The 11773-nt window shown below is 38.6% G+C and overlaps 1 protein-coding gene across 1 annotated transcript in view; it reads left to right on the top strand.

Annotated features, from left to right (window-relative positions):
- BCAS1 (breast carcinoma amplified sequence 1) overlaps positions 1–11773 on the top strand; it is a 50154-nt gene that overhangs the window by 23795 nt on the left and 14586 nt on the right. The window contains exons 7-9 of the mRNA XM_009326758.1: positions 2874–2909; positions 3247–3450; positions 11424–11591. Coding sequence (XP_009325033.1) covers positions 2874–2909; positions 3247–3450; positions 11424–11591 — 408 coding nt within the window. The remainder of the gene's footprint in view (positions 1–2873; positions 2910–3246; positions 3451–11423; positions 11592–11773) is intronic.

Raw genomic sequence — 11773 nt, 5'->3', positions numbered from 1 at the left:
TAAAATTAAAGGTACTGACAAACAATGAATTATGCAGATATGAACAGTGCCTGCAATTGTAGGACAGGTTTAAGAGCTCAGTCCAACTACAATTAAGGCTTTATGATCCACATTGCCTTACTGTGCACTGCCATGTGGTTAAAATTGGTGATTTGGCAAACTGGGGCATCTGATACGGCACAGAAGGTTGGAACACGGAATTTCCTTCAGAAATAGTTACTTTTCACTCAAAACAAGAAAAGTGTTGACTGAATTCTAAGTTTAGTTTGGCTGGATTAAGTTTTGTTTTCAAGGGTTCTTTAAAGTTGTTCAAAATGCACACTTTTTTGTGCAAGTAGTTTTACAGGACTTTAGCTTTTATCTTTAAAAAAAAAATCATTGAAAACTTATCAGCTTTGGTCTCAAGGTCTGTATTCGGGCATTTCTGCATTCTCTGAATAAGATAATCTGCCCTGATTCTGTGGCAGGGAAGCAGAGAATTGTGGCTTTTTAGCCCAAAGAATGCAGAAGCAGAGACCCTTCCACTGGGGGAGGAAAGTAATTAATATTTAATGCTCACTCAAAACACCCACGTGGAATTTCTGGTGAGTAGGGGGCTTTATAATCAAGGGCACAAGGCAAAGGGAGTTTTTTTAAGATATTTTCAAAACAAAAACATTCTTTCCACTCTCTCATTTTTCAGATAAAAATGTCATCTGCATATTACTGAAGGAATAATAATCTTCCCAATGGTTTTAAGCCTATAGTTCTTGCCAATGGCTTAAAGTTAATATCTCATCTTGTATATACTACATCAATAGCTAATAGTTTTGATATTTAATACAATTGAAATATTAATTACGTGTTCATAATGAATTAGAGCTTCCTGGTAAAAAACATACCTGGCTAGCATTTTTTAAGGTGCTAAGTCTCTTCTACAATAGTTCAAAATCTTGCAGTGAGTTGTTGGCAGAGATGATTGGTTTTCATTAGGTTATTTGATAGAATTTTAAAGACTTTTGGTCTGGAATGAAAGCAGTTATCTTGAAGGAATGCAACAGCACTAAATTTTTACAGTAATAAAATCTGTCTTACAAAATGCCATTACTTTTCAAATAGTTTTTTCTTGTTCCTAAGTTATTTTCACAGCTTTCTTTCCACATACAAAATACAGAAACAATAAGTGGGTTATCATTTATGACATATAAGAACAAAGGAGGTGGATTAAAATGATGCCAACAGTTAGCTTGTAATGCTGATTGAAAGTGGAAATTCAAATTAGAGCAGTGATGTGACAGGCAAGCCCTGAAGTTATCACCTCCAGTAAAAAAAAAGTAGTTCTATTTATCTCTTTTCATTTGAAATGCGTTAGCATGATGTGTCAACTAGACAAATAGGTAATGAATTTCTTTATTTGAAAGATAATTTTAATATATGTAGTGATATTTAATTTTAAGCACTTCACTCTCTCTGAAAGTTCTGTCTCTGCAAGTCTTCCAAAATGCACTTCTCAGTACCTTAGTTAAGAAAAGATTTATTATTAGGTTAACAAACATTGTCTTTTGGTGTCCTGTGTTTACATAAATACTAACTTTAAAGCAACTCCCGAATGTTGTTTTCAGACAGAAATGTGCATCCTAATATAAATCCATAACATAGGCTGATGGAATGGGATTTGGCCATTTGACCTCAAAGACTGAGTTTGGATGGCATTTGACAGCTGGGTCCCTGTCAGTTCTTTTCTTCCCATCCATGTATATTTTGCCTTGCATTGCATGCCAGTTTTGCAGTATAACTGTACTTATTTATGGAATTCTGACTTGGAAGGGTTAATCACTTATTTTCAGTATTAGTACTGAAGCCAGCTCGTGGCATTACACTACTTTTTACCACTTGCTCTGGATCTTGTTCATTAGAGCTAACCACAAAAAGAAGTTCTTGGCTCCTGCAAAATAACTCTCACCTATTCTTTCAAGAAATCTGCAAAGCGTGTGGCAGGCTGCCTAAACCCAGAGGTGCTGGGCTCACATTTACTTGAGTTTGAGGCTTGCTGCTCCTCTTTTTGTACAGCTCAGATACCCATCCTCAGCGTAAGCTATGCTGGATGTTATGGTCAATAGATACTGATACGTATCGCTGGCCAGAAAGGAGTTTAACAAACTGGATCCCTCCTGGCTTCGTGTATTTTAATGAAACCAGGAGACCCATCACTGTGAAGAATTTTTTTTTTTTACAAAAGAGTAAATCCCACCTAATGCACAAAAGTGTGAGTGGATGGACTAAACCAACTTCTAGCACCTGCAGAGCTTCTCTTTGTAGAGCTGCAACTCCTGCTTCTAAGTTATAAAGCCACCGCTGTTCTGTGCCCTTCACTTCCAGGCAGTCATCTGCCTATGTTCTGTATCCCAGAGAGCAAAGCCTCCTGCTTTGAAGGTGACATTAGCATGTCCCTGACTGGTATGCAATTCCCCCAGTGGAAAAGACCCAGCTCTGACTTGTAAGTGTGCACTGAAAGTTGCACACGCAGACCCAGCTCAGAAAAAAAATCTCTGTTAATATCTTAAAACTCTGTGGAATGTCTTACCTGAAGAAACTGGGAACACATATGTAAATACATATTTCTAAAGAACAAGTTGAGGACTGCAAGCACAGCAGCGTGAGCACAAAGCAATTCAACACAAGGCTGCAATGCTGCTGCAGGTAAAAGGATGCGAGCTGGCAGTCCCTTCAGGCAGCCTTGCCTCTGCCAGAGATCAGTTTCCATGGTTGCAGGAGCCAGGACTTTCACAAACATTCACTAAAAATAATTTGTGACACAGACAATTCCTGAACTGTGTAACTGAGTGCTGACATTGCCAGAGACAGACTTGTCTTTGTGTTTTGTTTCCCTTCAGGCTGCGAAAGAGACCCAACAGACAACTAATACCAAAGTGAGTAGGATGATTCAAGTTATCTGTATGAATAATGCAGTCAAAGGGTGATTATTCCCGTTGTCATTTTCAGTCTCAAAGACACTTTTAATTTCTTAATCAATTAATCATCTTTGTTATGAAGGGTGGGTTGCTATACAATTTGTTTCCTCTGTTCAAGACATTACTTCATTTGAAAGGACAGGGCAATGCAGCTCATGAGCTGCACCTTGTTGCGTCCTGCACAATGATGGTCCACTGCATGCTTACCTGTTGTACCAGATGATGCCTGAACATGCTGCAAGTATCTTGTCCTTCACATGTTTCCAATAGCCTATGCGTTCATGTTTCTTTCTAGAGCACTGAACAGCAGCCTATTACCTCTGTAAAATCAGACAAAAACGTCCCTTCCTCTCAAGAGCCGCAGACGACTAAGCAGAATACAAAAGCCCTCGAGCCTGCAGCCCAACAGCAGGCAGCAGCCACTGAAGCCCCCAAAGAGGTGACAAAGGAGAAAGCATCATCCACTCCCATGCCACTGAGCAAGCTCTTTTGGAAAAAGGTATGTCTGGATTTTAGAGCTGGTCCATCCCACAGCACCATCTTCACACAGTGTCTAGAGTTATTGCTAAGCATAGAGTTACAGTAAAGCAGTTAAATCTGCAAAGTTGAGCGTGTCCCGCATACTAAATGCATGAGGGGCATAAATAGTATATGCAGTTACAAACACGTACGTGAGCTTTGGGCGGTCACATACACGTGGCTAATAATGGCAGTTAGATTCCTGTAGAAGAAACTTATAAAACTGTGTAGTCCTTTAAAACTGTTTGTACTATTTTTTAATACTATTATGGAAGAAGGAATATTGTTCTGTCCATTCAATAAACTTGTTAAAAATCCTACAGAGATTATAGTAGTCTTTACCAAATTATATCAATAATAGAGATATAGCTAGAAAAAACACATTTCATTTTTATGAGAACTGTTTGATTTAGTTCTAAATGTCTGAAAACCTGGAATCTGGTGGGTTTATTCTTACTCAATAGATAAAAGTTTCATACCACAATGGATCAGCCCTTAAGTTTGGGGATTGAGGTCGATTGCTTGGAAAGACGTATTTTTCCTCAGGTTAAGTAATGTTTTTAACTAAAACTAGGACTAACTTTAAAAACATGGTTCCTGTTTCCATGATCCTCAGTGGTTTATAAGCTGAAGGCTTATTCTTTTCTCATTTCATTTAAGAGAAGACCTGTATTAAACTTTACTGAATCACTGTATGTTGAATAACTGCTTTCCTGGGCTTCTGTTCAAGTTTAAATCCCAGAAATGAAATGCTCCCAAACACAGAGATGAGCAGCTAGCCCTGCAACTTCTTTAGCTGTATTTTCCCTACTGGGCAATGATACTGGAGATACAGTTTGGGTATGTTACTTATATTAAAAAAAAAAAGGTGTTTAGATATTTACAGAGTAAACATGCTTGAAAACAATCTAAGCTTGAGACTTAATTTCCTGTGGAACTGGGTGAATCAGGCTCTTAGAATGAGAGGAAAGTTGCGAAGAAGAGGAAGAGGGAGGTCTTTAATATAGTTGTTATTGCTACAGAAACTCCTTCCTCTGAGTAGTCTGGCTTACTTGAAAACAGAGATGGGAAGCAGGATGCATGCTCAACATCAGGACAAAATAAGAAAAAAAAGAGGCCTTCTGGCAAAGAGTTGTATGCAGTTTCAGTGTAAAACAGAGTAATAAATCTGGTCTGAGGTTCACTATTTTCATAATGAAGTAACAAGGTCCCCTGTGTTTCAAAAAGAAAAAGCATGTAAGAAGGGAGCATTTTCTTGCAGAAAAATAATGAAAATCACTCCTGTGGAGGAGCGATTAGTAGTGATGGTTGGTTTAAAAAAAAATCTGATTAGTTTGGGTTAATCTTTCAAAATAACATTTTGAAATCTTACCAAAACCTTATATAGTTACAGATATTTTACTGTTTTGTATAATGGAGGTTCTGCCCACAGTGAACAACAGCTCCCCATATCTCATAGCTAAGCTAAAACAGGTCTAGGTACCTACCCTGTGTCTCTCTAACCTCACAACAATCTCCACTGAAGTCCTGGGATCTCAAACATCTCAGGGGTATAAACCTTGTACCAAAACTCTGTCTTTTACTTCTGTTTGTTCGTAATGTTGGGTTTAATTTATCTTACATCATCACTAAAATAAAGCTGCTTACATCAGTGAATGGAAAGTGTAGAGAACTTTCTACAACTCCAAGCAGGTTTTGGTTGCTACCAAAAATATTAAGGGCTAGTTAAATCACTTACCCAAATGCACTGAACTACAATAGTACATGAAACCTGACTTTTAACTGGATAAAATGAGGTCATTTCTGCTTAGTTAGAACTTCTTGGGGCTGGAATAGTCCCGAGACCAAATGTTTTTGCAAGTTTTCTGGAGTAAATTTCTGCAGTAGAGAACTGAGTTTGGTCCTAAGGATTTTAAAAAAAAAAAATCTGCCTGCGTGAGCATTGAATCCTTACCTATAAAAAGCTGATGTTGCTTTACTGGATTTTCTTGACAGAGAGTAATATTATATTTCCTTTGAAAGACCTTGGTGACCCAGCCAGTTTGAAGCTAAAAAAAAAAAAGAGGATAGATGTAAAAAAAAAAAAGTCCTTAGACTACAGGTTAGCCTCAAACTCAGCTTGGTTCGAAGACTCTGTCTTTTTTTTTTTCTGCAGTGATTTTATCTTTCTTTCTGGCACCCTTAATGTACTGCCCTTTTGCTAGGATAGAGAATCGAAGCTAGCAACTGTTCCAAATAGGTGTATAATTCAGTCGTGTAGTTTTTCTTTTGAACTAACAAATAGCAACCACAACACTCAATAGATCCAGGATTCAGGTCCAGCTTCTCTCCTTCCAGGCAGCCTCTCAAATATGTATCTTCTGATGAGCTTTTACTTCAAAGTAAAGCTAATGAAGTGCCTGTCAACATGTTGCAGTTAATGCCGCTGCTCTGACTACAGATGTATATGTAAAAGATAAATATGTAAAAGAAAAAAAAAATCCTCATTCAACTCCTCAGATGGAAACCACTTCAACTGTATCTGCCCCATTTCCTGATCAGTCTGCACAAAAGTTTTTATAACTATTACTCAAATATTTGTCATACTAGCATTTTTTTGCAAATACTAAGGAATATTAATAGAAAATTACAGTTAGTGATTTCACATATTTGTGTTGGAAACCTGGTTTTCAAGACCTTGTAGATATCTGATCAGGGCAAAGAAACATGACGCTTCATTTATATCTGATCAAAGCATGCCAGTAAATGATAGAGGAAAGTGATTGAGGGAGTATTTAGACTGCTCTGTGAACTATCTTTAAAAGCAGATATATTTTTTAAAAACTAGAATCTTAAGCTGTTGCAATTCTGTTGCCATACAAACACAGAAAAATCATGCCCTTTCTACTGAGGGGTATTTATGCACTGGTAATAAAACAGCAAACTGGTTAGCTATTAAGTGAAGCAGGATAACACCTTTTATTGCTGAGCTGCAACCATACTCTGCCATAGGAAAGCGAAGATAAATATTTGGGTGGAGTGTGCGAGATAAATGTTAAAATTACCAAGGACTTATCGAGTTCCCATATATTCCAGGATGGGAGCAGTTTACCTGCTCCCATCTTGGAATATACCACCTGTCAGGTAGGAGTGAAGGAGATTCTGGCCATTTTTTGCTGGGTAAATGGATGAAGAAACTTTAATGAGAATTCCCCCTGGTAGAGGGAATGAGGAGGACAATAAGCAATGGGCTTTTGAGGGACATCTCACAACCTGACTGCTGGCATAGGTGCCATTCTTACAGCAGGGAGGGCCCTTAACCTCCTCGACCCAGTGAATAAAACCAGTAGGACTTGTGGGTCAGAACCGTGGTCCTGGGCTGTTTACAGACCAGTGTGGTTTAACTATAAGCTGACGGGGATTAATTCTAATTGGTTAATAGTCTGAGCTGTTATAGCTCATGATCTGCTGAGTGGCACCTTCAGGCAGCAGCTGTAGGTCACAGGGGGCTTCAGGGCGGAGGTCGGAGAGCATGTTGATGGCTGAAGCTGAGCTACCTTAACTGCAGCAACCTCTGTTGTCTTTGCATTGGCAAAGGCGGGCAAGCAGGTGGGTTAAAGTCTCCCTAACCCTCTCTGCTTCCTGCCTGTGAGTCGGCAAGTGGCAGGAACAGATCTCAAGCACGACCGCTCTTTTAAGTGGAAATTTCTTGAGCAAAAGGTCATCTCTCATATATATTGTTAAGATAAAAGAAAAGCTGCTTCATAAAGAAGGTATGACCCAGGAAAAATACAAGAACTGTTCCTTGAGTCTAATGAAATGCCATGGAGAGTGCCAGTTCAGACTCTAGCACAAGATCAAAGCAGGGTATAATGTTTACCTCAGATTTGAGGAAAGATGCAGCAAGGAAAAGGAAAACTCCTATCAAAGTTATCCAGGTCACAAAATAAGTTACACTCTCATAAGGCAACAGTTTGTATGGTCAGGAACCTAGATAAGAAAATGGTGTAGCAATAGTTCCCCAAAACAAGAACGAGAAGACGACTCAAAGAGTAGACACAAACTTTCCACCATAACTGTTTTAAGTAGGCTTATTACTAGTAGAAAACTAGTGACACTGTCATTTAAGAGATGGAAGAATGCTTCCCAAACATAGTGAAACAAAAACTAGTAAAAAGTAAAATACTCTCCATGGTGCATAACAATAGCTGCTGACTTAGGTTGAATTTATTACAATTTGTGTCTAAGGAAACTGGAGACAGAATTTGGACTCATGAATCCAGCAACCTCAGTTGATGCAATTTATAGGTATAAGGTGATAACTTACATTTGAGAATTTATGCATTAAAGACTTATGAAGCTGATAGAGTTGGACTCTTTGTAAATTATTATTATACACAAACTGCAGTTTAGTCCTAAAACTAGTCACAAAACTTGATATAATTTTTGTCTTTCTCCCAGGTGAAGTAAAGAAGTAACTTAGCCCATTGCTCTAGAGAACCGTTTAGGTTAATGTAACATCATTCAAAGTTTATTGACTTTTTATTTTTGTCAAGCTCTTCCCATTACACTTTCAGTTCCTGCCAGAAACACCTTGCAATTCTCTTGAATGCACAAATGGAAAATTTTCTTCCAGTTTCTCAGGGGAAACAAGAACAAAAATCAAAAACGCTGTTCTTAAGTGTGTCAGAAAACCTTCTTAGCTGAAAGGGGTTTTCCCTTCTACTGAAAGACCATGCACAGATAATCTCTGCATCTCTGAAGTACACAATATACCATGTGTCATCAGTCCAAGAATCTGCCACCTTGATCAGTCTTATTTGAGAGAGTTTTGTGATGTCTCTAGAGTTTCCTTTTGCCTCAGCATATCTGAGTACCCTGATCTGATTGCATGGAAGTTGTGGAACATCCAGCCTTGGAGATACTAAAAGCTCAACTTAATAAGTTCTTCAGCAACTTTGAGCAGGAGGTTGGACTGGGCCTCCAGAGATATCTTTGAGATCACAAAATCATAAAACAAAATCTTCAACATCTATTAATTCAGTCTTACAGAGGGAGATGAGTATACAAGAATGATTCCTGGAGATAATTACAAGAAATTTATCATGTTTCTTTAATAGCAAGCCTAGATCTCAAACAAGATAACCTGCATCAACTTTGATATGCTCAATAGTACCAAATTAAAGTAACTGCATAGCTACATTGGATATCTAAGTTAAAAAAAAAAGTAAAAATAAGGTATTCTAAAACAGGATTTAAACTTTCCTAAAGCCTCCTATGGAATACATCAAGAAATGTACAAAAAGTCACTGATTACTTTAAACAAATCAATCTCTCTGAAGAGTTGACTATCACTTAGCTCTTTTCTTTATTTAAATAGACAGTGCTTTTCAAAGTTTGGCATCTAGCCCCAGGATGCATTTGTTATCAGTAGTGACACTAATGCCATTGCATAGACATAGCTTGAGAGACAAAACTCATGTGGGTTGCAGCTGTAACAGCGTAGCAGTAATGTGATCCCAAACTGTAATCTTTGAATGATGAGCACCCAGAAGCTAGGTTGCTGCTTTATTGAGCCACTGTTTCAACTCATGCAATGAATCATTTCCTTCAAGCAAATAGATGGTGAATTGATTATATGTATGTGTGAATAGGCAGAAATATAGATTAAAATTATTATAGATTGTCTCAAAAATGTTCATAAATATAAATTAAATCTACAATTCCATGGGGAAGTGGGCTGTGCTGCAGTCATCTCGGGCAGCAGGGGACAAGGAGTATTTATTCCCTCATCATTCTCTCCCCTACCCCACCCCCAAAATGCTAATTTCTTCCACAAAAGAGGAGTAAAGAACAAAGCAAAATCTCTCATGCTGCTGTAGAAGTCCATGGCGAGTCCCCATCTTGCATGTGGAGTTCCCCCAACTCAAAAAGAATGACAGAACTAAAGGGTAAAATACTGAGAGAAAAATGCTTAAATACATTGAATGGCTTCTGTATCAAGAACTACATCAATTAGACTTTTTTGCTCAGAAAGGAGTTGGCAGAAAGGAAGATGACAGTAGCATACAGAATGACTACTGTAACATAAAAGGTGAACAGGAAAGATCAGTTGTTGCTCAAAAGCAGTAGAGAGTATCAAATGAAATTATTTAGTGACAAACGAAAAGAAAGTACTTTTTTAAAAAGCATACTTTAGCTGTAGAATTCTTTGCCTTATTATACTGCTGCATGTCAGGAATTTATATCGATTCAGAAATTGTTTAGCTAAATTTCTGTAGGAAAAAAATCCATCAAGAGCTATTAAACTAAAGATACTACATGGGAATCACCAAGTTGAAGACAATTGGAAAAGTATATGAGGGCAGTAGTACTGTAAGCTGCTGCTGGAGGAGACATCCATTTTTGCCACTGAGTCAGGATCTGGGGCTGCAGAGAATCTTTGGTGTTACCTTTTAAATTGTTCTTGTGTCCATGTGGCTAAAACTAATTTGGTCAAAATAACAATGAGTATGTATTACATGTGAGTTCCGCTAAGTACATGTAAAAATTGTGAAATGTAAATAATTTAGACTTATTTACAGCAGTTCTTTCCTATAGTAACCATACCATGCATTTCAGCTGTAACCATGCTGGTATTTTAAGCAGCAGCATGCGCTGAAATGCCAATACCTAGGGTAACGGCTTCTATTTGATTCAGTGTTGGAGGCTGAGGGTGCAACTTATCCTGCTTTTATAGGGTTCTGTACCTTTCTGCAATAAGCTGCAGAATGATAAAGGGCTTGCTTCAGGTCAAATTACCTGGTTATTAGCATAATAGCTTCCTTTTATGGCAGAAAGGAAGATACTACTTTATACAATTACAGTGGGATGGGAATTAATTAGTAGTTCTTGAAGGCACAGAAGAATGTTATTTACCAGGGCAGAACAGTCAGCTGAGGAAATGCATGTTCAGCCTCCTGCCCAGCTGTGCCTCCACCTCCTACAGCAGCAACGTGCCTCCTGTTCACATACTCTGCACTGCACAGGTCGTCTTGTTCAGCTAAAAACACTGAGCATTCCCAGGATAGCCTTGAGAAGGCTGTGGAATGAGACATGCAGGAGATTAATCGATAAATCTTATGGGGATCCATATTTCAGAGGAATTTACAAACTGTATGCCTCTGGTTGAAGTACTATTAGAATAGAAGGAACTTTCCGGTAATTCACAAAAGCTCAGCGGGACCCAAAATCCTTCCATAAAGGCAATGCTGCTGAGCACCCAGCAGCTTTTCTTGAATTCAAATGAGGGTCATCACTATCAAAGAGGGTGACTGTGACCTGTGGGATTATGTGAAGTAACAGATGAGCTACTTAACTACCTTGTACCTCAAGAAATCATTCACATCTTTACAACTGGGAAGAGGAGCTAGTGCTGCAAATGTGACCAGCCTGAGAACACTGGGACACTGCACTTCTGTGTTTCACTCTCTAAGAAGGGTGCTAAATGGAGTTTTGATGATTAATAAAGCCCATGGTGTGTTTTAATTACTTAATCATATATTCTTTTGTGTGCAAACTCCTGGGTATGACCTTTCTCATTTTTACTGGCTCTATCTTGTCATCTACTCACAGCACATAGTATTGTAAGCGTAAGTAACTTTGTTTAAGTTTTCTTTTTGAATCATAATCAAATATAAATTATTGTGTTTGGGAACTGGTACTGCAATTCAAGAAAGGCTATTTCTTCAGTTTAAACAAGTATTTAAAATCCCACCAGCTTCTATACTTTTTTGAATTGTGATGAATCAAATTCCCGAAAAACCTATACAGGGACAGCGATGCTGAGAATGCTTTCATGCCAAGTTTGTTCATGATGTACCAACTTACTGTACTGCTGAAGTACTTTGATTGTAACCTCTTTTAAAAAAACCCTCACTGATTAAGCCCGAATGTTTTTTCCACTGTCTTAATATTTGCCCAAAATAACCCCAGAACGCATTGGAAGAAGCAGAGACCGTAAGCAATGAGAAAGCAGACGCCTCTTTAGAAGCTGTGGCTCCTGACAAAGATGAGAGTAAGAGCCCAGAAGCCACAGAAGTGAAACCTAGAAGAGAAGAAAGTAAAACCCCCAAAGCCAACCTGAGGAAGTTTTTTAAGCTGGTAAGCAAAACGCTAAATTTCAAGGGGTTTGTGTGATGTGTTCATTGCAAGGCTGGGGGTGGCAATTCTCGAAAAATCTTTTGAAAACAAACGGCTGCAGGAGCGCAGGAGTGACGCTACCCCCATTTCCAGGGGTGGGTGCGCGCGCGTGACCGCGCCCCGCGCCCCTGGGCCCCCGGCCG

This window comes from Pygoscelis adeliae, unplaced genomic scaffold (genome assembly GCF_000699105.1).
Source record: "Pygoscelis adeliae isolate BGI_AS28 unplaced genomic scaffold, ASM69910v1 Scaffold286, whole genome shotgun sequence".
NCBI lineage: Eukaryota > Metazoa > Chordata > Aves > Sphenisciformes > Spheniscidae > Pygoscelis > Pygoscelis adeliae.
This window is presented reverse-complemented; position numbering and strand designations above follow the sequence as displayed.